General features: G+C 40.0%; 1 protein-coding gene across 9 annotated transcripts in view; it reads left to right on the plus strand.

Moving 5' to 3' along the window:
* The window catches only part of NCOA1 (nuclear receptor coactivator 1), a 266512-nt gene that overhangs the window by 175653 nt on the left and 63750 nt on the right, over positions 1–27109 (plus strand). For all 9 annotated transcript variants that reach the window (XM_062209051.1, XM_062209056.1, XM_062209057.1 and 6 more), the window contains 5 exons: positions 1642–1739; positions 9014–9191; positions 17483–17662; positions 19234–19329; positions 21235–21375. In XM_062209051.1, coding sequence (XP_062065035.1) covers positions 1642–1739; positions 9014–9191; positions 17483–17662; positions 19234–19329; positions 21235–21375 — 693 coding nt within the window. The remainder of the gene's footprint in view (positions 1–1641; positions 1740–9013; positions 9192–17482; positions 17663–19233; positions 19330–21234; positions 21376–27109) is intronic.

The following is a 27109-nucleotide window of genomic DNA, read 5'->3' on the forward strand; positions in this document are numbered from 1 at the left end:
CTACTTCTCAAATAAATAAGTAAAATCTTTCTTTTTAAAAAAAACTGTGATATAATCAACTGTCAGTGGACATGCAGGTAACAGACACTTTTTGTTATGGGGGTACAACTTCCTTGGAGAGCAGTTTGTCAATACATAATAATGTTAAAGATTCATAGGCCTTATGTATGCAAAATTTCAGTTCTAGTATTTACCCTAAAGAAACTATCACACATGTACAAAAGAGGAAATTCTAAAAATAATTTATAGTACTATAATCAGTAGAGGGATGGATAAAATCAACTGTGGGTTTATTCATGTGATGTAATACTACACTGCAGTTGAATGAATCAAATCTGTGTACCTCAGTATAGCTAAATCACATATGATACTGAATGGAAGGGCCGGCACCGTGGCTCACTTGGTTAATCCTCTGACTGCGGCGCCGGCATCCCATATGGGCGCCGGGTTCTGGTCCCAGTTGCTCCTTTTCCAGTCCAGCTCTCTGCTGTGGCCCGGGAAGGCAGTGGAGGATGGCCCAAGAGCTTGGGACCCTGCGCCCGCATGGGAGACTAGGAGGAGGCACCTGGCTCCTGGCTTCAGATCGGTGCAGTGCCGGCTGTAGCAGCCATTTGGGGGGTGAACCAGTGGAAGGAAGATCTAACTCTACCTGTCAAATATAAACAAATTAAAAAATAAACATCTTAAAAAAAAAAGATACTGAATGGAAAAAGTGAATTAGAAAAGACTGTATATACAGGTAAGCTTTAAAACATGAAATTAAATCATACACCTGCAGAGAAAGTTTAAAATCGTGCTTAACAATGAATATGCTTGCTTCAGAATAATAGTCATTACTTCTCTAAAGGGGTAGAGGAAGAAGAGTCACAAGGCTTTAGCTGTGTTTACAACATTTTACTTAAAAAGGAAAGAACTGAAGGAAATAATGTAAATATCTGTGAAAGCTAATTGTGGTTTTATGACTGTGTGTTCTAATTTTATATATTTTGGAGTATTTTAAATACTTCATACTCTAAAGCAAAGAGTGAATCTCTATATTCAATAATTTCAATAGTACCAATGTGGTATTTGATGAACTAACTAGTTTGGTAGATTGAAAACTTTCATTTTTTTAAGTGTGGTGACACTTTAGTATGGATCTTCATCATCACCCACAAAAGAAATTGAAAGCATTCAGCAATCAGTTTTGTAAAGCAGCTTCATGATATTAATGTAAATAGCTAGGAGGTTTCTGCGGGTTTTCAAAAGGAAGAATCATATTTTTATTCTCTCATCAGTAGCAATTGATCAAATCAGAAAAGGCAAAAAGGAGGAAAAATCACTCTTTTCTAATTTATTCATTTCTCAAAAAATTTGATATGGACTTTTAGAAAAAGCTATATATTTGCAGCACTTTTCTCATTGCTAAAACACCAGTATTCAAATCCCCATTGCTGCTAATTGTCATATGAGGTGAGGCACATTATGTGGTCTTTATGATGTTGCGTTTGATCATCCATGAAATAAGATCAAGCTTGAAAGTTCCCAGGTGCTAAATAAATGTATGGATTCTGAAATTAGATGAATTTATGTCTTAATAAACTTGTCTTTTTGGAAATGAGCCCTTTTTGGATGTGTGATTTTAAAGTTTCTTTATTACAGAGAAATCAACAACTGATGATGATGTACAGAAATCAGATATCTCTTCAAGTAGTCAAGGAGTGATAGAAAAAGAATCCTTGGGACCTCTTCTGTTGGAGGTAGGTGTTCCCGTTAACCAGAAATTAAAATCTTTGTTCTAGCCATTTGGTTTTTCCTTTATCTTCTTTTATGTCTTATTTCCAATCTATAAATTAAGAAACAAAGTAATGTTTTTTAAAACATGGCGTGAATACTGTTGGACAGTTCTTAGTATTTCAGAATTAAACATGAATAGTGAACATGAGAAATTTATGAAAAAGTATTCTAAACAGTTCAGTGATAAACCAAAGCCTACTTTATGACTTTTCTTTTTCTAATTGATTATATAAATATTCTAAGAGAATTAACTATCAAACCTCATAAAGTACTTTGAAACTTGAATACTTTTTTTAAAAAAAATATTTATTTATTTGAGAGACAGAGTAACAGACACAGACAGGAAGAGAGACAGAGAGAGAGATCTTCCATCCACTGATTCACTCCCCAAATGGTCGCCAATGGATGGAGCTGGGCCCATCCGGAGCCAGGAGCCAGGAGCTTCTTCTGGTTCTCTCACATGGGTGCAGGGGCCAAGGCACTTGGGCTATCTTCCACTGCTTTCCCAGGCCATTTAGCAGAGAGCAGGATTGGAAGTGGAGCAGCCAGGACACAAACCAGTGCCCATATGGGGTGTTGGCGCCACAGGCAGAGGGTTAACCTACTGCGCCACAGCACAAGGCCAGAAACTTAGAAACTTGAATTACTTTGTAATTACTGTACAATTTTCCCTGCCTTTCCTATCTAATGTTTACTCCCTGTATTCTCAACACAGCTGTTTTGTTTCCAAGTAAGCTTGTTGCCTTAAATGCTTTCTCTCTCACATGAATGTTTAAAAACTTGCATTTAAGAGTCCATTCACCCTCATTCCCCCTGGTGTATGTACTTTTCTGTTTCTAGACCTAATTATATATGTATAAATAAAATTGTCTTCTCCATGTCCTTCCTCAATGCTCTTTTCTGCTGAAGTCTTCAGACTTGTAAAGGATCTCTTTATTTTCTAGCTCCTTTATATGTTTGGTCCTATTACCCTAACTTCTCCTCTGTCTCTGTGTTAGCCATAATTTCCTCCACTACCAGTTACGTAAGGACACTGTCAAGTTCAACTCTGTTTTTCCAGCCCCACAGACATCATCTGTTCTCATTGCCTCACCTTTTTTATTTTATCTCTGTAATGATGATACCAGATAAAAACTTCATGCCTTTACTTCTTTGCACATACCAGTCATCCCCTTTTAACAGGTTGCTGGGTGTTTTTGCTTGGAGGTTCTAGCAGGGGAGTGCAGCAACTCCTATGCCCTGACTGAAGACCAGTCCTTGTCTAGTGGGGAAGGTCATCGTCTTCGAGCTCGTAGCTTCAGGAGGGATGCACGTGGAGCGGTGAGGGAGGAAGGGGACACACTCCTAGCCAGCCAGATCAACCCTGGCAATCAGTGGGGTGACAGATGTCGCAGCCAGACCCCCTCACATCCTGCTGCACATTTCTGACTCTCCTTAGTGACTTCTCCTAAAATGTAAATGCTTTATTTCCCCTCCACTTTATACAAGTGTCTTCTTGCTTTGGACTGCTGGTTTTAATGATGATTATTAAGGGAACAAGCACATAATTCTGTAGAATTGTAAAATATAAAAAGACATTGACACTGAGATGGAAGCCACTCACTGAGAAGTACACACCTGCTGTCTGGGGAATGGAAGCTACCATATGCAATGGGTGCTGATTTTTTTACTACATTCTTTTTGTAACTCATCAAATTGATTTTATAACGTATGAGTGCATCTTGGAAAGGATTGCTGTAACAACTATAGTGAAAATGTTAATGGTGTGGGTCGACACTGTGGTGTAGCAGGTAAAGCCACCACCTGCAGTGCCAGCATCGTATATGGGCACCAGTTGGAGACCCAGCTGCTCCACTTTTGATCCGGTTCTCTGCAGTAGCCTGGGAAAGCAGTGGAAGATGGCCTTTGGGCCCCTTTGGGCCCCTGCATCTGCATGGGAGACCTGGAGGAAGCTCCTGGCTCCTGGCTTCGGATCAGCGCAGCTCCAGTTGTTGCAGCCATTTGGGGAGTGAAACAGTGGATGGAAGACCTTTCTCTCTTTCTGCCTCTCCTTCTCTTTCTGTGTAACTCTTTCAAATAAATAAATAAATCTTAAAAAAAGAAAAGTTAATGGTAGCATTTAGGTAGCAGCTATACAGGTGTTTGCTACAAAATTCTTTCTAAAAAAATTTTCAAATGTAAGTTGAAAGCACTTTAAATTCATTTGCAACTTCTACCCTCATTTCTGACCCTTGCTCACCACCTGCTGCCATCCTGCTGCCTCTTTACTGCAAGGCCGCCCCTGGAGACTTGATGTAGCTATTGCTCACTGTTTATCTCCGTGGCTCTGTGGGCTGTTAGCAGACTGGTCTTTCCATACCTTCCAGCTTTTGTGTAAGAGTTCTATCTGCCTCTTTAGTGTCCTAAGTTTTTTTTTTTTGTTTGTTTGTTTTTTTAAAGATTTATTTTATTTGTTTGAAAGACAGTTACAGAGAGAGGTAGAGACAGAGAGAGAGGTCTTTCATCCGCTGGTTCACTCCCCAGATGGCTGCAATGGCCGGAGCTGTGCCGATCCGAAGCCAGGAGCCAGGAGCTTCTTCCGGGTCTCCCATGTGGGTGCAGGTGCCCAAGGACTTAGGCCATCTTCCATTGCTATCCCGGGCTATAGCAGAGAGATGGATGGGAAGAGGAGCAACCGGGCCTAGAACTGGCGCCCATATGGGATGCCGGTGCTTCAGGCCAGGGCTTTAGCCTGCTGTGCCAGAGCGCCAGCCCCAGTACTCTAAGTTTTTTAACTAGCCCCAGAACTTTATGTCTCTCCTTTCAGTTCAGTAAGTCTTTATTGAATCTGCTTTTTTTTTTTTTTTTGAGTGTAGAGTTATTTGGTATACTGAAGCATTATGAGGTATAGAATTCCTTGAGGTTTTAGAGGTCCCTGTAGGAAACAGCAATCATTTGAATTCTAGTCTTGCTGTGTATTCTTCAGAAATCATGCAAATCAACAAGGAAAACAATGGATTCTCCACAAAATGAAGGCAGCGCAGCTGGAAACAGAGACGACAACTACTACTACTTTAATTTATATAAGCATTCACTATTACTATATGAGAAAAATCCAAAAACATTTCAAAGGAAAAGAAATTGATAGGAAAACATCCATTTGAAACTAACCCTAAGAAGACAAAGAATTGATTTTTAATTTTCAGCTAGTAAAATTATTATACTGAAAACAACTATGAATCAAAGGATAATTTTAACAGGTTACACATTAATTAAATATCACTAGGTGAATTTTCAAATATGAAAGAATACACAACAAATTGTAAATTTCAAAAACAGGGGCTAGCACTGTGGCATAGTAGGTTAAGCCTCCACCTGTGGCACTGGCATCCTATATGGGTGCCAGTTCAAGTCCTAGCTGCTCTACCTCCAACCCAACTCTCTGCTAAAGCACCTGGTAAGGCAGTAGAAGATGGCCTACATGCTTGGGCCCCTGCACCCGCGTGGGAGACCTGGAAGAAGCTCCTGGCCCCTGGCTTCAGATACGCCCAGTTCTGGCTATTGTGGTCATTTGGGGAGTGAACCAGCTTCTCTCTTTGTCTCTCCCTCTCTCTGTTTGTAACTCTGCCTTTCAAATAAATAACTAAATCTTTAAAAAAAAAAAAATGGAGAATAACACAGTTCATCTTTTTTTTTTTTTTTTTTTTTTTTTTTTTTGACAGGCAGAGTTACACAGTGAAAGAGAGAGACAGAGAGAAAGGTCTTCCTTCCGTTGGTTCACCGTGAAAATGGCTGCTATGGCCAGCGCGCTGCGCCGATCCAAAGCCAGGAACCAGGTGCTTCCTCCTGGTCTCCCATGTGGGTGCAGGGTCCCGAGCTCTTGGGCCATCCTCCACTGCCTTCCCGGGCCACAGCAGAGAGCTGGACTGGAAGAGGAGCAACCGGGACAGAATCTGGTGCCCCAACCGGGACTAGAACCTGGGGTGCCGGCGCCGCAGGCAGAGGATTAGCCTAGTGAGCCGTGGTGCCGGCCTGATCCAGCTCTCTACTATGGCCTGGGAAAGCAGTAGAAGATGGCCCAAGTCCTTCGGTACCTGCACCCTTGTGGGAGACCTGGAAGAAGCTCCTAGCTCTTGGCTTTGGATTGGTGCAGCTATGGCCGTTGTGGCCAATTGGGGAGTGAACCAGCAGATGGAAGACTCCTCTCTCTGTCTCTCTTCCTCTCCTTCTTTCTCTAACTATGACTTTCAAATACATAAATAAATATTAAAAAAAATACAGTTCTGGGTCAGCACTGTGGCATAGTGGGTTAAGCCACTGCCTGCAGCGTCCACGTCTCATATGGGCATAGGTTCAAGTCAAGCCACTCCACTTTTTTTTTTTTTTTTTTTTTTTGGCAGGCAGAGTGGACAGTGAGAGAGACAGAGAGGGAAAGGTCTTCCTTTGGCCGTCGGTTCACCCTCCAAACGCTGCCACTCTGCAGCCGGCACATTGCGCTGATCCGAAGCCAGGAGCCAAGTGCTTATCCTGGTCTCCCGTGCGGGTGCAGGGCCCAAGCACTTGGGCCATCCTCCACTGCACTCCCGGGCCACAGCAGAGAGCTGGCCTGGAAGAGGGGCAACCAGGACAGGATCCGGCGCCCCAACCGGGACTAGAACCTGGGGTGCAGGCGCCGCAGGTGGAGGATTAGTCTATTGAGCCACGGCGCTGGCCAGGCCACTCCACTTCTAATCCAGCTCCCTGCTGATGTGCCTGAAGGAGCAGTGGAGGACAGCTCAAGTGTTTTGGCCCCTGTACCCACGTGGGAGACCCAGAGGAGGCTCCTGGCTCCTGGCTTAGGCCTGGCCTAGTCCTTGCCATTGTGGCCATTTGGGGAGTGAACAAGCAGATGAAAGACCTCTCTCTGTCTCTCCCTCTCTCTGTAACTCTGTCTTTCAAAATAAATAAAATAGACCTTTTTTAAAAAAATACAGTTCTAAGTTTAATTTTTTGAATTACCTAGCTATTATGCATAATACTGCAGTAAACAGAGTGTTCAGGTCTCTTCCACTGATTTCCTTTTCTTTGGATTTATAGCAGAGGTGAAATTGCTGGGTCATAGTTAATAGTTCTATTTTTAACTTTTTGAGAAGCTTCCGTAGTTTTTTCTATAGTGGGTTACTAATTTATATTCCCACTAACAGTGCACAGAGGTTTCCTTTTCTCAATGTCCTTACCAAACTTTTGTCTTTCTGGTAATAGTTATCCTAACAGGTCAAGGTGATATCTCATTGTGGTTTTGATTTGCATTTCAACCTAAGTAGTCATCAACAGATGAGTGAATAAAGAAAAGGTTGTGTGTGTGTGTGTGTGTGTAGTGGAATATTATTCAGCTTTACAAGGTGAAATCTTTAAGTTGGTGTTGTAGCACAGCAGGTTAAACTGCCACCTGTGATGCCAGAATCCCTTTTGAACATGAGTTCAAGTCCCTGCTATTGTGCTTGGGAAAGCAGTGGAAGATGGCCCAAGTGCTTGGGCCTCTGCTACCCACTTGGTAGACCTGGATGGAATTTCAGGCTCCTGGCTTTGGCTTGGCCCAGTTCTGGCCATTGTGGCCATTTGGAGAGTGAGCCAGCAGCTGGACGAATCATATTAATTTTCTCTCTCTCTCTCTCTCTCTCTCTCTCGTTTCTTTCTTTGTCTCTCCCTCTCTGTAACTCTGCCTTTCAAATAAAACATCTTTTTTTTAAAAATGCAGTGAAATCTTGTCATTTATTACAACAGGGATGAACTTAGACTACATAATGTAAGTAAAATAAGCCAGACACAAAAAGAAAAATGGCTTATGACCTCACTCACATAGGAAATCTAAATAAATCGGACTCATAGAACCAAAAAGGAGAATGGTGGTTACCAGAAGTCAAAGGCAGCAGGGGTGGGTAAAGATTGGAGATGTCAGTCAAAGGACAAAAACTCCAGTAATCCTGGAGGTATAATTTCAAGAGACCTATCATCGCAACTGTGGTAAATAACCATTATTATACACTGGAAAATTGCTAAACAGTAGAGTTTAAGTATATTTGCAGCACCACAAAAATCAGTATATGAGGTAATACGTGCTAGTTTATTTACCCAACCTACAATGTATGCACATTTCAAAACATCATCTTGTACGTTAAAAATATGTTGTCAATTAAAACAGTAATAATCATCTTGGCTAAAAAGACATCTAACAAAGTGAGTACTGCATCAGTCTGTTAAAGAGCCCTGTTAAGTATTCTGCCACAGAAGACTAACGGAACCCTTTGTAATGCAAAGGATTTTTGCTATCATTAGCATCATATAGCAAAATCCTGTAAGTATTTTTCCCTTTAGATGTCTTGTCTTTATTGCTTATGTACATTCTGTAGCAAGTAAGCTATAGTATATTGTAATCAACAAGAAGATTACAAACCAACACGCTGCCATTGTCAACCTCTGCGTCTGGATCTTCCCCGGGTTCTGGTTTGCCACGTGTGACTGTACTGAATGAGGCAGCAGGGTCTCCGTGTTTTGTAAGCTAAATTTCTTCCTTGTGTGTTAGATTGCCGTGTAAATACTCCTGTGGCTGTTATGCACCCCAGGAGTGCAGGTACATTCCCTTGTAGGCCCCTGCTCCATCTTGGTGATCTAGCACGGGTCCACCTCTGCTGACTCGTCTCCTGTCACAAGCCTGCCTTTGCTGTACACTCCAGCAGCTGCAATGTGCTAATTGTTTTCTTTTTGGTGCCATGCTCTCCCCTCTGCCCAGAATGTTCATCCCTCAATCCTCTTTACCTTTGCCTCCTCCAGTATGCCTTTTATAGTCTGGTAGGGAATCTGTAAAGAACCTTCCTGTGCCCCTGACTCGGATCCCAAATTAGGCATTCTTCTGTGTGATCATAGAATATTTGATTGCCAGCTCTGAAGCTGTTGTTTTCATTGATATTTTATTATGTTTACGTCTCTATGTCATAGTGAAATACGAGTTCCTTGAGGGCAGATACCAAGTCTTAACCCACAGAGTTTAGAGATAACTACAACTGAATGAATGGAGCAGTCCATTCACAGGTTGACATTCATTCAGGCTGACTGGGAACATGAGTGTAGAGCCTGTTCAGAAACCATAACCCCTTCATAGAAAACATACAATGTTAAAACTTCCATTTTTTCTAACTTGGCATATGTTCTCTGATTTTTAAAAAAATACAGTTGTGTATATATTTATTTCCCAACCTATTAATCTATTTTGGCTTTTCAGGCTTTGGATGGATTCTTCTTTGTTGTGAATTGTGAAGGGAGAATTGTATTTGTGTCAGAAAATGTTACCAGCTACTTGGGGTACAATCAGGAGGAACTGATGAATACCAGTGTCTACAGCATCCTGCATGTGGGTGATCATGCAGAGTTTGTGAAGAACCTGCTACCAAAATCACTAGGTAAGAACTTTGCTTTGTAAAAGAATGCTAACTCTGTAGCTTCTCCTTATATGTAATAATATGTGATTAATACTCTTATAATACATGTATTCAAATATAGGCTATGTTGTAATAGACAATAACATATAATACAATATTTCTAATGTAATTTTGGCCTCAGATACAAATATAAAGGGGTAACATCATCGTCAGCTAGTCGGCAGCATTCCTGTCACCTTCTGTATTGTACCGTTATCTCAAGTCAGTAGTGGGAGGCAGCACACTTGGTTGTCTTGCCATAAGGATCTTCTTGAAATTCCTTTTGTTTCCAATTTTGATTATTCGAAGAAAAAGACAAATGTGTGTCCTTCCCACTGTGCTGCCCAAAGGAAAAAGAAGGGAGGAACGAAGAAGGAATATATTGTCATATCACATGCCTACTTAAAGTAACATTTTTGGATGTTTAAAAAAAAAAAGCTTCCTGGAGAGTTCCAAGTATGATGGGATGATGGGTTGTTCACTGCCAAGGAGTGGGTGGATAGGGTCAGATTTCCGGCCTCTGTTCTGTCCGCTAAGCTGTGTGCCTTGGAACAGAGTTGGGTCCTTAGGAGTTATGAAGCCTTTCTCTAGTTCTCCTAAAAGCTTGGGTGACAGAACAGCAGCATTTTATTTACTTCTTGATGTTTCAAGTTCCTACTGACATTTTTGGTGCTCAAGTTCCATTTACTCCTACATATCTATCTGAGGGGCTGTGTTTTTTAATAATGTACATTTTATTGGCAAATAGGAAAATTTTTGTATTCCTGTTCAGATTTTTTTTTTGGTCCCTATTTTTTCCCATTATTTTTTTCTTCATTGAGCTTTGAAATAAGACCAGTTTGCACAGATAAACTTATCACAAATGGGTTTTTCATGCAGATACTTTGTGATAATAAAGTATCTAAGTAGTGGAGTTAGGAGGGTTCTAGTCACCTTCTAGTAAGGAGCTGAGACAGAGGTTCAGAGAAGTCAGTGTAAGGTTCCCCTGATATCATTGCATGTAATACTTGGATTTTTTTCCCTTGGCCCTGAACCTAAATTTCTTTTATTCTGCCATTGCACAGATTTTAAGAACTACTAATGTAAATTTAACTAAGCTATAATAATTATATTTTGCATTTTAAAAAACTGATTTAATTTTAGTCTCATGTTGAATGCCAGTATGTTTGTTAAGTTTACCATCTTGCCCAGTTGTGAGAAGACCTAAGGTCACAGAAAACAAAGCTGAGCTGCCTTCTGCCTCCTGAAAAAGGGGTGATTGTGGAAGCACCACAGCTTTACCCAGTCCTAGCGTGGCTCTCAGGGTTCTGCACTTTTATGACTGTGGGTTTTCCAGGCACTGCCAGTAGGTAAATATGGAGGGAATGTCATCTGATTGTTAACATGTTGGTGATGCCGCTGCTGGCCACTTCAGGACAGTGACGATCAGCTGGTCTGACAGTTCATTATTGCCTCCTTCCTCATAAGGGAGGACTGCATCTTTCTCTCATTCTTCCAAAGAATAAAAGAACAGAGACATTAAAAATAACACCACTGCCTCTCCTGTAAGCTGCAATAGAGTAGACATGCAGAGCCGGGGAAGCTCAGTAATCACCTGGCTTGACAGTGTCAGGCGCTCATCCATTGGAAACCAGTAAGATCATCCCGTCAGGAGGACAGAGCTCAACTCTACTAATTTGGAAAAGCCAATACCTCTCTCTCTCTTTTTTTTTTTAAGATTATTTATTTGAAAGAGTTACAGAGAGACAGGGAAAGACAGAGAAAGAGAAAGAAATAAAAGATCTTCCATCTGTTGGTTCACTTTCCAGATGGCTGCAATGGCCAGGCCTGGGCCAAGCAGAAGCCTAGAGCCAGGAGCTTCATCTGGGTCTCCCATGTGGGTGCCTGGGGCCCAAGCAGTTGGGATATCTTCCTCTGCTTTTCCAAGGGGCATTAGCAGGGAGCTGGATCAGCAGTGGAGCAGCCAGGACTCCAGCCCACTCTCATTCAGGATGCCAGCATGGCAGGTGGCAGCTTTACCAGCTATGCCACAACGCCAGCCCTCAGTACCTTCTTTCAAGTATTTCCAAGAGGAGTTTGGGAGAAAATACATTATGGTAACCGTATTTAACCCTCTGTTATAATGACAAATTATTAGAAAATCACAGAGAGGGACCGACATTATGCCATAGGTAAAGCCGACACCTGTGAGGCTGACATCCTGAACAGGTAGGGTTCATGTAGCAGCTGCTCCACTTCTGATCCAGTTTCCTGCTATGGGCTTGGGAAAAGCAGCAGAAGATGGTCCAGGTATTTGGGCCCTTGCCACCCGTGTGGGAGACCCAGATGCAGCTCCTGGCTCCTGGCTCTGGCCTGGTCCAGCCCTGGCCATTGCAGCCATGAGGGGAGTAAATCAGCAGATGAAAGATCTCCCTCTGTCTCTCCCTCTCTCTCTGTAAATCTGACTTTCAAATAAACAAATAAATCTTTTTTAAAAAAATTTAAAGAGGCCGGCGCCGTGGCTCAACAGGCTAATCCTCCTCCTAGCGGCGCCGGCACACCAGGTTCTAGTCCCGGTTGGGGCGCCGGATTCTATCCCGGTTGTCCCTCTTCCAGGCCAGCTCTCTGCTATGGCCCGGGAAGGCAGTGGAGGATGGCCCAAGTGCTTGGGCCCTGCACCCCATGGGAGACCAGGAGAAGCACCTGGCTCCTGGCTTCGGATCAGCGCGGTGTGCTGGCCACAGCGCACCGTCCGCAGCGGCCATTGGAGGGTGAACCAATGGCAAAAGGAAGACCTTTCTCTCTCTCTCTCTCTCTCTCTCTCTCACTCTCACTCTCACTCTCCACTCTGCCTGTTTAAAAAAAAAAAAAATTTAAAGAGAAAGAGATGGAGTAGAATCATTTTATATTTATTATATTGTCAGCTTCTAAAAAAAATCAAGATTCAGAAACTCAAGGAACAATTTAAAGAAGATATTGAGATCATTATGTATGTACAAACATGTCACTTATATAGATGATTCAAAAGATTGCCTTATTTTTTTAATTAATTGCAAGCTTTTTAAAAAAATATTTATGCATTTTAGGCCGGCGCCGCGGCTCAATAGGCTGATCCTCCGCGTGCGGCTCTGGCACACTGCGTTCTAGTCCCGGTCAGGGCGCTGGATTCTGTCTGGGTCGCTCCTCTTCCTGTCCAGTTCTCTGCTGTGGCCCGGGAATGCAGTGGAGGATGGCTCAAGTCCTTGGGCCCTGCACCCGCATGGGAGACCAGGAGAAGCACCTGGCTCCTGGCTTCGGATCAGCGCAGTGCGCCGGCTGCAGTGGCCATTAGGGGGTGAACCAATGGAAAAGAAAGACCTTTCTGTCTCTCTCTCTCACTGCCCACTCTGCCTCTCAAAAAAAAGAAAAAAAAAAAAATTTATGTATTTGAAGGGCCGAGTGACAGAGAAATCTTTCTGCTGGTTCATTCCCCAAATACCTGCTATGGCCAAGTCTAGGTCATGCCAAAGCCAGGAATTTGGAACTCTATCCAGGTTTCACATGTGGGCAGCAGTGGCCCAAGCACATGGGCTGTCATTCACTGCCTGGCCGGCTCATCAGCAGGAAGCTGGATCAGAAGCATGGAGCAGCTGGGACTCAACCAGGCACTCGCATCTGGAGTGGGTCCCCAAGCAGCCCAGCGGCTGAACTCATCCCTCCCTTCTTGTTGCTGACTTCTTGTTAATGAGGAAGAATTTTGAAGAAAAACATTAAGAATCAAACTGCATAAACATTGCTTTTGCATTTACTACTTTAGAAGATAACAGTATTTAAAATCCATACCTTTTTGACTGTGGGTTTTTTTTTTTTTTTAACATAAATAAAATCTGAATACTGGGAAGCTGATAACGGTGATTTTGTCAAGAATAGTAAATGTGTATGGTTATACTTGTTCTGGTACATATTGTTTTAAACAGAGTGTGTCGTGGAAGGCTAGCAATAAGGATGATATTAATGAACTTCAGCTTATTTGTGAAATTCTAATAACTTGGAACTTCCAGCTCAAAAAATGAAATTTAAAAAATCCTTTTCATAAATTCATGGCATTTATATCTTAAGTGATAGAGGCACCACAGTGGTTTCTTGCATAGGCTTTTGGGTTTAAAATAGGCATGGATATTATGTTCTGGATTTACCACTTTGGGATGTGTAACTTCAAACAAAACACTTGACCTCTCCACTCCCATCTTTCAAAGGAAAGTTGAGAGGTAATTGGTGCTTAGCACATTTCCTGGCTGAATTCCCTTAGAGTTTCAGCTGTTACTATTACTATTATTGATCTTATCTAAATGTTTTGGAGCTTTTCATTTGATGAAGGAAAGATCTATAATAATGTTTTATTCATTACTATTAGATGTTTTACTTCATGTTTTTAGCTTAGAAATTGATGTCAAAATAGGACAATCTTGTCCTTTCATAATATGCTCCTTAGTTGTATTCATATAGGTTATTAAGGCAGCTTTTTAAAAAAGGTTCATGTATTTATTTGAGAAGCAAAGTACAAGGAGAGAGAAAGAGACAGAAAGAGAGGTCTTCCATTCACTGGTTCACTCCCTAGTTGGCCGCAACGGCCAGAGCTGCACCAATCCCAAGCCAGGAGCCAGGAGATTCCTCCGGGTCTCCCACACGGGAGCAGGGGTCCAAGGATTTGGACCCTCTTCTACTGCTTGCCCAGGCCATAGCAGAGAGCTGGATAGGAAGTGGAGCAGCCAGGACTCGAACTGGCACCTATATGGGATGCCTGCGCTTCAGGCCAGGGTGTTAACCCACTGTACCACAGTGCCGGCCCCCCATTTTTTTTTTAACATTAGCAAGTGGCATTTATCTTTTTAGAGAGGAATAGTAGTGACTTAAGCAAAACAATTGTTTGAAGGTTGGATAACTCCAGCTAGATAACCTAAGCTGGTCCCCTTCCCCACATTGAATCGTGAATTTTGTCACAGAACCTTTATCCCGGTACTCTAGATCTGTCCTTTTTTTTTTTTTTTTTTTCCCATACCACAGAAAATGCAGAGCCTTGTATTTATGATACTGTTGTCTTTTTTCATGATAGTTTATCTCAATAGTTACTGTTTTAGATAGAAGACGTAGAAGATTTAGGTTCAAAAAAGTTAGAAGCTCTGTCATTATAAAGTATTTGGGTAACATAAATCTAAATAGTCTTATAAGATGTAAGAAATATAGAAACACCACCTGAAATATTTAATAGCATATATGTTAGAGGAGTCTATTTGTTTAGAACTGATCTTGCTATTAATTATTATTTTGTTATTTTATGGAAATAATTATTGACATGTAAATTGTCATCAAAATTACTTTAGTTGATTTACTTGTGGTTGTCAATTCTCAACTTTATTTTCACATATTAAAAAAATGTTCATACAATTCAGATGAAATGACCCCTGTAACAGGTCATGAGATTAAACTTGAAGGCAGTGCCTTTCTAGTCCACATTATGTGTCTCCTTCTCCTGGCTCCTTATACCTACCCTTCTAGCTGGACTGAGTATCATTAGATATTTAGTTTAATTTTCTCTAGCAACATTTAGCTTTCTTTGCAAATACCTTTAGAAAGTTGCAACTGTATTTTAACTGAATAGACCAGGGTAGATGTCATTGAAACCAAGCTGTAAACACAAACTTGAAACCATGTTTGAATCATAGGGCCCATTTATTTTAGTTGGAGAACTTTCCTAGGGATTGGACAGCTGAGTCAGTGTGTTCAGTATAGGAAAGGAAACGTAGATTCCCTTGTGCTCCCCCTTCCTTCCACTTCTCAGCCTCTACATATACATCTCCAAAAGTGAGGACGAAAGGCTTGGCCAGAACTTCTACAGAACTGAACCAGACATGCACATAAAATGTTATTCAAAGCTCTTTAGGAGGGGGGGTGTGTTTGGCACAGCTGTTATGTCACCACTTGGGACGCCCACATCACATATTGGAGTGCCTGGTTCCAGTCCTAGTACGTTCCCCCACAGCCCCTGGTGAAGAGAGAGCATTCCGTATCGGAGTGCCTGATTCCCTTGGTGGTTTTCTCACATCCCATCCAGCTTCCTGCTGTTGCACACCCTGGAAGCAGCAGATGATGGCTCAAGTACTTGGGTCCCTGCGACCCACTTGGGAGACCCTGCTGGAGGTTCAGGCTGGTCGCACCCCGCTGTTGGCAGACATTTGGGGAGTGAACCAGTGGGTGAACATTCTCTCCCCATCTGTCTCTCCATCTCTCTGTGTCTCTGACTCTCTCTCTCTCCATCTCTGTCTCTCTGCCTTTCAAACAAAATGAGGAAAAATGCAAAAATATTTGTTTAAAGCAACAACCACCACCACAAAATCCTCCAACTACCTCATGAACACCATGGTACAAATATAACACATTGACTGGGAAGTCATAACCACCGTTGATTCTTTTCTGAAACAATCTTTTCTATAACTGAGTTCAGTTTTCTTATATTGTGTCATTTCTCTTTTTAAGCATACTTTCCAATATATTAGCTTATTGAATTACTCACTGTATTCAAGGCAGTGAGGCATAAAAAAAAAAATCCTAGTTAAATAAAGTGTGAGGAAAGGCAATTATAAGAAAACAGGATTGCTTTCCAGCTGTTGTAGATGTTTTCTTGAGTTGCAGACTTTTTTGAGACACTGAGTATTCTCCTTCAGAAGATGCACATGCACACAAAGCCTGTGTGCAGGAATCTGATCGTCAGGCCTGCATCTGTGCTTAACAGTGGACCTATGGTTTTGAGTCATTTTTCATTGCCAAAGTGTAACTGGAGACAAACAGAAAAGCTCATTAGCTGCAATAGAATTGTGAAGAAAATAATGTGGGATTTTGTGGGTTTTTTTGTTTGTTTTTAAAGATTTATTTATTTATTTATTTTTAAAGTCAGAATTACAGAGAGAGAGAAGAAGAGGCAGAGAAAGAGAGAGGTCTTCCATCCGCTGGTTCACTGCCCAGTTGGCCACAAAGGCTGGAGCTGGCTTATTCGAAGCCAGGAGCCAGCAGCTTTTTCCTGTCTCCCACATGGGTGCCCAAGGACTTAGGCCATCTTTTACTGCTTTCCCAGGCCATAGCAGAGAGCTGGATTAGAAGTGGAGCAGGGACCGGTGCTCTGGCACTGTGGTACTGTGGCACAGCGGGTTAACGCCCTGGCCTGAGGCGCCAGTATCCCATGGGGGCGCCAGTTCTAGTCCTGGCTGCTCCACTTCCAATCCAGCTCTCTGCTATGGCCTGGGAAAGCAGTAGAAGATGGCCCAAGTTCTTGGGCCCTTGCACCCATGTGGGAGACCCGGATGAAGCCCCTGGCTCCTGGCTTCGGAGCAGTGCAGCTCCGGCCATTGTGGCCAATTGGGGAGTGAACCATTGGATGGAAGACCTCTCTGTCTGTCTGTCTCTCTCTCTCTCTCTGCCTCTCCTCTCTCTGTGTAACTCTTTCAAATAAATAAATAAATCTTAAAAAAACAAAAAAACAACTGGTACAGCTGGGACTCGAACCGGCCCCTATATGGGATGCCGGCACTGCAGGCAATTGCTTTACCTGCTACGCCACAGCGCTGGCCCTAGGAAAATAGTGTGGTTTTTTTTTTTTGTTTGTTTTTTGTTTGTTTGTTTGTTTTTTTTTTTTGACAGGCAGAGTGGACAGTGAGAGAGAGACAGAGAGAAAGGTCTTCCTTTTTGCCGTTGGTTCACTCTCCAATGGCCGCCGCGGTAGGCGCGCTGTGGCCCGCGCACCGCGCTGATCTGATGGCAGGAGCCAGGTGCTTCTCCTGGTCTCCCATGGGGTGCAGGGCCCAAGGACTTGGGCCATCCACCACTGCACTCCCTGGCCACAGCAGAGAGCTGGCCTGGAAGAGGGGCAACCAGGACAGGATCGGTGCCCCGACCGGGACTAGAACCTGGTGTGCCGGCGCCGCTAGGCGGAGGATTAGCCTAATGAGCCGCGGCGCCGGCCCAAATAATGTGTTTTAATATACTGTTTAATTTTTGTCTGTTTATAGAGAATATTAATGGGTGGGGGTATTTGAGGGAGGGAACTTATACATTTTCTTGGAATAACTACAGTTTTCTAGTCGGCAGAGATTTAGATTTGCTAAGGAAGATAACTAAGTGTCCTGTTGCTTCAGGACAGTTTGAAAGGTCAGGCTTTTAATCCAGTTATCTAATTAAGCAGATGACTTAAAGTATGTCTGTATCTTCCAAGCTTGTGCTTTTCCACCTTACTCACAGGCACATAATCAATGTTTCTTTCCCAGTAAATGGAGTTCCTTGGCCTCAAGAGGCGGCACGACGAAATAGCCATACTTTTAACTGCAGAATGCTAATTCACCCTCCAGATGAGCCAGGTACTGAGAACCAAGAAGCTTGCCAGCGGTATGAAGTCATGCAGTGTTTCACTGTGTCACAGCCAAAGTCAATTCAAGAGGATGGAGAAGGTAAAGCAGAGAGCTATTTTAAAGTGTTTGCTTTTTCTGTGACTTTATAGAACAGAGAGGTAATTGATTTTAAACTGCTTCTTCAGGTAGTATTTTTGGTTACTATGTTTTGTATCACTGTAGCCATTCAACTTGCTACTGATTTCTTAACACTTAAAAAGAAAAAAAAAAAAAAACAGTTACCAACATCAAGAATCATTCCTTTAACGTACCCTGAAGTTCTCCGTTTTATACTGGCAATCCCAGTAAAATGCCAGATCATTCAGATCAACTTGCTGTCTAGAAATAAGCGATGTAACCAACTGCTGCCAGCTGGAAATGTACCAGATCAGCAGGCTGCTGAACAGCTATGATTTTTAGAGTTTCAACTTTAGAGTGAAGGAACATTGGAGAATGTTGTTGGTGTGTTTCATGCTGCAGGAGGTAATTTATAAGGAGAAAGCTTGTGAACAGATGAAAAGATAACTCAAGCTCTAATATTAACAAGGTATCAATATGGAGTTGGTTAAAAGTGTGGCAGTAGAAGGGTTTTCCCTGTAAACTGAAAATGAGCCAAATTTAGGAAGACTACAAATTGGGAGAAACTGGAGTAAAAACCAAGAAGACAATAGACAAGCAATTAATCAGTTGCGGAAAAAAAAAGGCTGTAGCAGGACTCACGAGGAAATGGAGATCTCAGTCAGCTGGAGACTCTGTAAAATATGCATGCCCAGATTTATATGGGTAAAGTACATTTTTTTTTTAAAGATTTTATTTATTTATTTGAGAGGTAGACTTGCAGAGAGCAGGAGAGACAGAAAGAAAGATCTTCCATCCACTGTTTCACTCCTCAAATGGCCACAGTGGCTGGAGATGGGCCAATCTGAAGTCAGGAGCCAGGAGCTTCTTCCAGGTCTCCCAAGTAGGGACGAAGTACCTCGACCATCATCTTATGCTTTCCCAGGCCATAGCAGAGAGCTGGATTGGAAAAGGAGCAGCCGGGACTTGAACTGACGCCTATAAGGAATGCTGGCACCACAGGCAGAAGCTTAGCCCACTGTGCCACAGCGCTGGCCCCTGATTAAAGTACATTTTTAGCTGTGTGATATGTGTACAATCCTCAGAACAAAATTTTCAAATGGGATTTTTTTGCATAGCCTCAAAGCAAAGTCCTCTGTCAAGAACAAAATAATGCTTCTTCAGAAGTAAAGAGGTTTTTTTTAATATGATAATTATTGGCACAGTGATTATAAAAATAAGTACCGATGAGTATAGGAGATGGACCATGAAACTGTATTTTTAAAAACATTGTATTTGCTTAAATCTAACCCAAACGACCACTTCTAGTTGTTACCATTATTAGTCTCCTCTGATTTATGTCAGAGCATCTAATAGGAAGGAATATGCTAAGATGCTCTCTACCTGGAGCTGCCTATTTTTGGTTGCCAGCAGTTTTATTTTTTTATACTATGATCTCAGAGCAATGTTAATGTTATGTTAAGTTCTGCAATATGTATGCTTTTTGTAAAAACCTTTAATGGCAAACTGTTTTCTACACTCTTTTCTCCCATTTCCCATTCTTTTTTGAGCAGATTTCCAATCATGTTTGATTTGTATTGCACGACGATTACCTCGGCCTCCAACTATTACGGGTGTAGAATCCTTTATGACCAAGCAAGATACTACAGGTACTAACTACAACACTCAGAATGTGTCTGTAACTGTGCCCCTAAAACCAGCTCTACCACAAATGTGAGGTCCTGATGTTTTGTTATGTTCAGATTCTGCTCCCTGGTCTTATACTGAAAATACTTTAAATGATAGTTTTGATATTGTGCATTTTCAAAGCTGTAGTCACATCATAAGCATGGTCCTGGGATAACATTTTTTATAACATGTACAACATTTATATGTCTGATTATAAATTATTTTCCATAATCACAAAATGAAATCGTTAATGAAATTTGGCAGATATAGATAAGTAAATGCATGTCAACATCCATGTTTATTTAAAGCAGAAAAGAATATGATGGTTTTAATATTATGCTTAAATGCATTTGGCTATTTCTTTTTTCCTCTATGCATTTTCTTTAAATATATTCACACGCACTATTGGATCCTTAGAAGTACCTATTGCTATATATGATTGGTTGTTGTGCATACAGGTGAGCAAAAAGCAATGAAACAATTACAAATTGGGGTATATTTTATGATGAAAAAGATGAGATGGTGTAAAAGAGGAGATAATTTAAAATCAGCTGGTCAACAAAGGCCTATCTGATGACCTGGTTTTGAGCCCTTGAGCCCAGGAAGGTGAAGTGGTATCAGTTACCCACAGTGTGAGTGTTGGAAAGGGCATACAAATTTACCATAATGAGATACCATTTCTTACCTACTAATTTGAAAAAAGTAAAGAAGTCTGAGCATACCAAGTGATAGGAAGAATTTTAGATTAACAGGAATTCATTCGTTGCTGATGAGAGCATGAGGTGGTGGAAGCACTAGAAAGAAGTCTAAGTTAATTTTATAAAGCTGAACATTCACAGAACTTAGCATTGCAGCCATTCTGTTCTACGTGTGTACCCTAGAGGAACTCTCACATGGGCCTTTGAAACGTGTGAAAGATGCATAACAGCGTTGCTTTCAGTGGCAGAAAACTGGGAATAATGTAGAAGCCCATCAGAAGGGAACATTACAATGAGGGAGAACGGGACAAGGGAGGCGTTCACATGTAATGGGGTGATACTGGTAACATCAGCTTTTGAAATTGGGTTACAGCTTTTCATTTTAATAGTGTAATTCCTTATTTATGTGTAACTTACCTATATTGTTTTCTGTGAGTATAAGATTGCATGAAACATATAATAAAACAAGCTTGAATAATCAAAGTAGATTAATTGGCCTCTGATTAACTGAAGAGTAACTTCCCTGAATTTTCTTAACAAGAAAATTAGATAGATAATTAGATTATTAGATAAATAATTAGAAATGTATTCTAATATAACCATAGCAAACTACTCCCAATTTTTAGAAAGCATATATATGTTCTGTGTGTATAATGTCTAGAAAATCTTATTCTTCTTACCTTTTCTGACTAAACTTGTTGCCTTCACTCTGTTTATTTTTTAGTATTGACTACAGCCCAATATGAAATATAAAAGGAATGCCTTGCTTTCTTCTCAGGTCTCTTCACTTAGTTATTGGAAATTAAACATAAATAATCTGTTTTATTACTGCTGCTCAATAAGTAATCCAGTCATCTATTAGTGTAGAGAGAGCAGGATTCAAAGAACAAGTCAGAGGAGTTTGAACTGTATTCATCTCAGCAGCTTCAGTACTTGACTTCAGTACTTGACTGGAATTGAATTTTAGAATATGGCATTCTGCTACATAATACACTCGGAAACCAAAACAGCTTTTTTATCATGTTATTAATAAACTCCTTTATCATATGTAATAAATATTAATAGTGCTTTTCGGTGCTTATGTTTATTGAGTAAAATAGAGAATATTCTTAACAGTTGTTAGTTTTCAAGTATGGATGATCATATCCAGAGGATACCATCAATGTAAACTTTTCATTCTTTACCTAGGTAAAATCATCTCTATTGATACCAGTTCCCTGAGAGCTGCTGGCAGAACTGGCTGGGAAGATTTAGTGAGGAAGTGCATTTACGCTTTTTTCCAACCTCAGGGCAGAGAGCCATCTTACGCCAGACAACTCTTTCAAGAAGGTAACATCTTCTCTCTCAATTATTTCCCTTAACCTTTCTTTTTATTAATGAATAGTTTGGATAGAACTTATAGCTTAATAAGTATTTTCTCCAAATTATGGTTTTGCAACAATCAGTTTTAGGAAAGGAAGAAATGGGTAAGCAAAGTAATTCATGAGTGGATCCTGAAATTTGGGATGCACATTCTAAAGACCAGGATGTCATGTGATGGTCACTCATTCATCCATTCATTCATTCAGCAGGCATGTATCAAGTTCCTAACGTCCATAGAACACTATGCATATAAGGAGCCAAAGATGCAGTTATGACTGAGAATCAGGGTTTTGCATTCATAGGAATTCATATTTTAAAAAAATATGAGGGTACTTCAAAATACTCTTGGGAAAATGGAATTAAAAGGTAATATACATTTCCATGAACTTTTTGAAATAGTCACATATGTATAAACAATTCTAAAAGTCAGCATGACATGGGCGCTAATAGAGGTGTAACTAAAGAACAAAAATAATAGTTATGACTTGGAAATTTAAGGATGACCTTAGAGAGAATGTGATACTTTGGATCTTAAAGATCTTTCCCAGCAGAACAGACATGTCACAGGGCTTCTGCTTAATGCAGAGATCCATATCATTCATGTGTGCGTCATAATGATTGCAGGCACCTGGATCTCCTAACTCAGGTTGAAGTTTTAAGTCAAAAAATATATTCTATGAAATTATTAAGTAGCTTCTATGTCTCAGTAAGTATTATGGGAGTATGAAACCAGTGTTATCCCATGCCCTTCAGAAATGTAAGAGTGTTATAGGAAAGGCAGGGAAGGTTTTTAAGAAGGAAAATCTGAAAGTTCCCCAGTATTCAGAAATAAGGAATTTTGACATACTTTAACTATATTGTCATGTGGTTGTAGTAGCCTAATCCTTTTCCAATGTAATTTATTCTCCAGTCTTTAATTAGATTATGTCTTTGATAACAGCTTCTATGACTATTCCCAAAAAACTATTTTAAGTATTTTTCATTATTCCATAATTCTTCTTAGTTTTAACATTTTCCTCCATAACATTAAATTTCTTAAGTTTACAGATGATTTTCCATTCTTTACATTTTTGGTCATTTGCTTCCCAGTAGTATATGAGTGAAATAGCTTGACTTTTTTTTGTTGTTCAGGAAGCCATCTACGTAAGTCCTAGATACTTCTGGGCAGCTTCCTGCAAACTAGGATTCTCTAGTAAGCTCTTCACTAAACTCGTGCCGTCTCCCAAGATTGTGTTTCGTTGCTTAGAGCCAAGACTCTATTTTTTTTTAAGTTCCCTAGGCAATCTGAAGTGCACTGAGGTCTGGAGACCATTACGGTAACTGAGCTCCCCATTGAGTTCCAACTCTGCTGACTTCCTCTGTCAAGAGTGGCGCTTTACTTCTGCATAGATTTGGGATTCAGAGCACTGTCTTCCCTCACTGCCTGAAGCACTGAAGTAGTATATAGTAGATGCTCTTTATTTATTTATTTATTTTTTTTGCCTTAAGCTTCTAAATTGAGACTCAAGCCTTTACTTAAAAGACTTAATTTTTTTTTTGCCTATAATTCATATACATTTCACCAAGACAAAACATCTAGTTTAAGGAATTTGTTTCTAAACAGTTAGGATTCTCTACAAAGTAGATTAAAGTTTAATAAGTAATGAATCTCTCAATATATAAAGTGAGGAGGAAATTAAATTTGTATGTTAAAAGGATATGTGGACTCCCACATTTTTATTGCAGCACTATTCACAATAGCCAATAGTTGGAATCAACCTATATGTTTATGAATAGATGAATGAATTTTTTTAAAATGCGGTATATGTGCATAATGGAATATCTCAGCCATAAAAAAGAAGGCAATTTTGTCATTTTTAACAACACAGATAAAGCTGGAGGCCATTATGATAAGTGAAATAACCAGGCACAGAAAGTTAAAAACCAAATGATATCACTCATTTGTGGAATCTCAAAAAGTTTATCTCACAGAAATAGAAAATAGAATGGTGGTTCCAAGGGACTGGGTGGTTGAGGCAGGGGAACTGCTGGGGAGATCATAGTCAAAGGATGCAAAGTTACTTTTAGATAGAAGGAAGAAGTTTGAGAGCTTCATTGTGTGGCCCAGTGACCATAGTTAATGAAAGAATAGTGTCTTCTTGAGTAATGCCAGAAGAATTCTCACCATAAAGATAAACATGTGAGATGATGCACGTGTGTAGTAGCTGCATTTAGTTATTCCATAGTATAAATGTGCTTTAAGACATCATTTCGTGTACAGTAAATCCACATAACTTTATCTGTCAGTTTAAAAATTGGGGAGAAATGAAGAGTAATAATAAATTATTCTACTCTGTCCTTGATTTTGTGTAAACTTCTGTAGTGATTGGTATTTAGGCAAGAACAGTTTTCCTCCATCTGTCCTGTTTTTTCCTTGCCCAGTGTCTTTTTTAAAGCAACAGCTCATATAAAATCCTAATATACCTTAAAATTTTTAGTTTTTAGCTGCTTTAACAGAGACAGCTAATGAACTCCTTTTAAAGGAAGTAAACTATTTGGTTTTGCATGGTGAAATTTGAAAAGACATTTCAGTCAGAAATACGCACGCGTACTCAGCGTGACCTAGATTAAAGCCGTAGGTCTAATTGAGACCTGTGGGTGAGGTGAAAGGTTACTCTTAGATGTATCTTGGGGGAAGTGGACATTAGGAACATTTGAGAAACTTCATAAACTAGAAGGTCCATACAAGTATACATGGTTTGGTAAAGGATTCTGGGTTCTGTTCAATTCAGAATCAAGACTTTAAAGAAAAGTCCATGTTTGAATGCTTCCCATGGTTCTTGCTGAGGTAAATTTGTCCGAAACATTCCAGCTTCCACACCCAGTTACTGAAGATTGGCAAATGTAGAACTAGGGTGCACAGGCAGCTAAGTAGCTCATAAATGGCATGCCATGCTTAATTACACACTCCTGTCTCCCGCTTTCCGGAATTCATGAGACGTAGTTAAGGTATTTGTTTCTGGGAAGTTCTACAATAAAGGTGCCTTTTAAACTTTGTCAGATTTATTTTTTCTACAGAATACTTTTTTCTATACCACATCTATCAGCACTTAGGAAGAATAGTTAGTGGTTATGAGAAATGTTAACTATACTGTCTTAGCCTAGAAACTAGTTTTATAAAAGTTTAGTTTACAGTGATGTGCTGGCTCATCATTTCTAGTCTCTGAAATGTGCATGATGCATTGTTACATTAAGAAATAGGCTAGAAACCCGAGTATATACTAGTATAGTATGAGCTCACTTTTGTACATCTTTTTATTTCTACAATTAGGAGATTAACAAAATGTTAACAGTAGTTATCTGAGTGATAAAATTACAAATTACTTTGTTCTCTGTATTACCTTAATGTTTTGTAATCATAAAACAAAGCTATTCTCATTTTTTGAAGAAATATCACAAGTCAGAATTCAAAGTTTATAGGATCAAGATGTTTTAGAACATTACTATAAAACATAAGTACCTGTATTAATGATTAACCAGAATGTTCTTTGAGACTTGTGTAATGTGGCTAATTCCATGGACCATGAAAAAGAGTTAGCTGAAATCTTTTTATGTCAAACTTTGTTAAAAACATTTAAAATATGAGTTTACTTTCCTCTTAGAAAAATCTTGATATGTTGAATAAAATTTGCTCATTGGTGATTGAAAAAAAAATGGTAGAACATCTAAGAGTAACTTTTTTCCTTACCTAGTAATTTTTTTAATTGCATAATCTGGACATATCTAGGGAAAGACCAAAAAGAAGAAATCTCTACCAGCATTGACCCATAGTGCCCTGCCATACTGTTTATATCTGTTCATTTAATTAACAGGAGTAAAGTTTGCTTATTTGTGGTTATCTCAACACCAAGTTGAAAGGGATCAAAAGCCCAGATAGTTCTCCTCCTGTAGCTGCTGTGACTAGTGAAAATTTAATGTTTCTTGGCTACGTAGCTCTGTTGAGTGAGGCCTGTTCTAGGGAGAAAACAAAATGAAATTAGTGGTCGTATTTAAGGTTCTTTGGAAGGTTCCTGGGGTATCAATAGTATCCCTCCCCACTCTTCCCATCAGCTTCCAGTGCCACCATCCTGGTGTGCATGCATGTCCTGGCCAGTGTTCTCAAGAGAACACAATGCTGAAAGAGAGGCAAACGCCAGGTTCTCATTAGGCCATGGTCCAAAGTCAGCATCAGGTTTCTTCTAACTATGATGATGAAGCATGGTTCCATTGGCAGACTTGGAATCATTCATATCACAGAGCTGGAAAAATGGTTGTGAACCTCACAGGCAGGTTAAACAAGTGTGGAGTGATCAGCCCCAGATTCAACATGCAACTCAAAGATCTAGAAAAATAGCAGAATAATCTGCTCCCATCCCATTGTACTAACAATTTCAGCTGGCATCCTGGACCGTGAAGAAGCAAGATGAAAATATATAAAAAGGAAAATTCTGGGATTCTTTCTCTAGGGATGTATTTGTGCATACAAATAAAAGCCTGGATGGATAATAATAATAGCTTTCCCCACTAAGATCTAAAAAGTTTAGAAATGGACACAAGAATCGGATTAAAATACTGTCTGTATAGCTGGCAACACTAGATCAGAAAACAAGGCCAGGACCTGTGGTCAAAATGAGATTCCATACCTAAACCATGAAACCCACTTAAGGGAAAAATTTGGTGTGCCAAGTAAATGTTTATGCAACCAACTCTGTAAAGAATTGTGGCAACCTTACTAATCTCTGAATTCAAACTCTCGGTGATTGAGGATTGAAATTACTGGTGTAAATGGTGTTTGGGAATTGACTGAATTTGGAAGCATCTTATTTGTTGTTTTTCTTCTTTTTGGTGTTTATCCAGTAGCTGCTATGCACCAGGCTCCGTGCTAGATACTATCTCACAGCTACTGGCTTTATTTTAGTGAAGAGTACTTTGGGATTGGCAAAGATTAATTAGCATTAAATCCTAAACTTCTAAATGACAAAATCGGAAGTTAATCCTGGATCCCAGGCCATTAGTCTTTCCCTTAATTCTTGCTGTTTTCGAATTTACCTCTTCATGAGAAATTAGCACAATTTTAGTTACCTGTAGAATCTTGCTGGGTTCTAATTAAGTGAAGTTTTACTCTAGTAAATATTACCTTTTCTCATTTCAAAGCATGACTAAGTGAATTATACTCTGTTGACTCTTATTCTACACTTTACCATCCAAAAATGAACTTAAAGTATAATTTCCTAGAATTAAATTAATACAAAGTTCCTCAGATATTTAAAGTTTTACTAGTTTTGATAATAGCCCTAAAAGTTTAGCCAGCATAATTAACTGAGAGATGTTGATATTTCTATAATCTGCATTAAATATTGACGTTCCTGTGTTAGCCTGAGTTTGTAGTTCTTTCTCACATTATAGGGCTTGTCAATAAAATCAAGAAATTTCCCTTCATTAATTTTCATTACAGCATTATCTGTAGATTCCTGTAAAAGCAAAAACATATATTGAGATATAATACTCTCATATATGTATTCAAGAATATAGCTAAGATTGAAAATACATCCTTTTTAAGAAAAGTTGCAGCGGTTGGTTTATGAACCTAGTTAGCTTCAAGTTGAGGGTTAGCCAGCCAGTAATTACTAGGTGATTTTATTGCAGAGCGTAGTGTAAGATCCAGTGGGGAAGTGGGGGTTGA

The sequence above is a fragment of the Lepus europaeus genome, chromosome 13 (genome assembly GCF_033115175.1).
Source record: "Lepus europaeus isolate LE1 chromosome 13, mLepTim1.pri, whole genome shotgun sequence".
In the NCBI taxonomy this organism is placed as follows: Eukaryota; Metazoa; Chordata; class Mammalia; order Lagomorpha; family Leporidae; genus Lepus; species Lepus europaeus.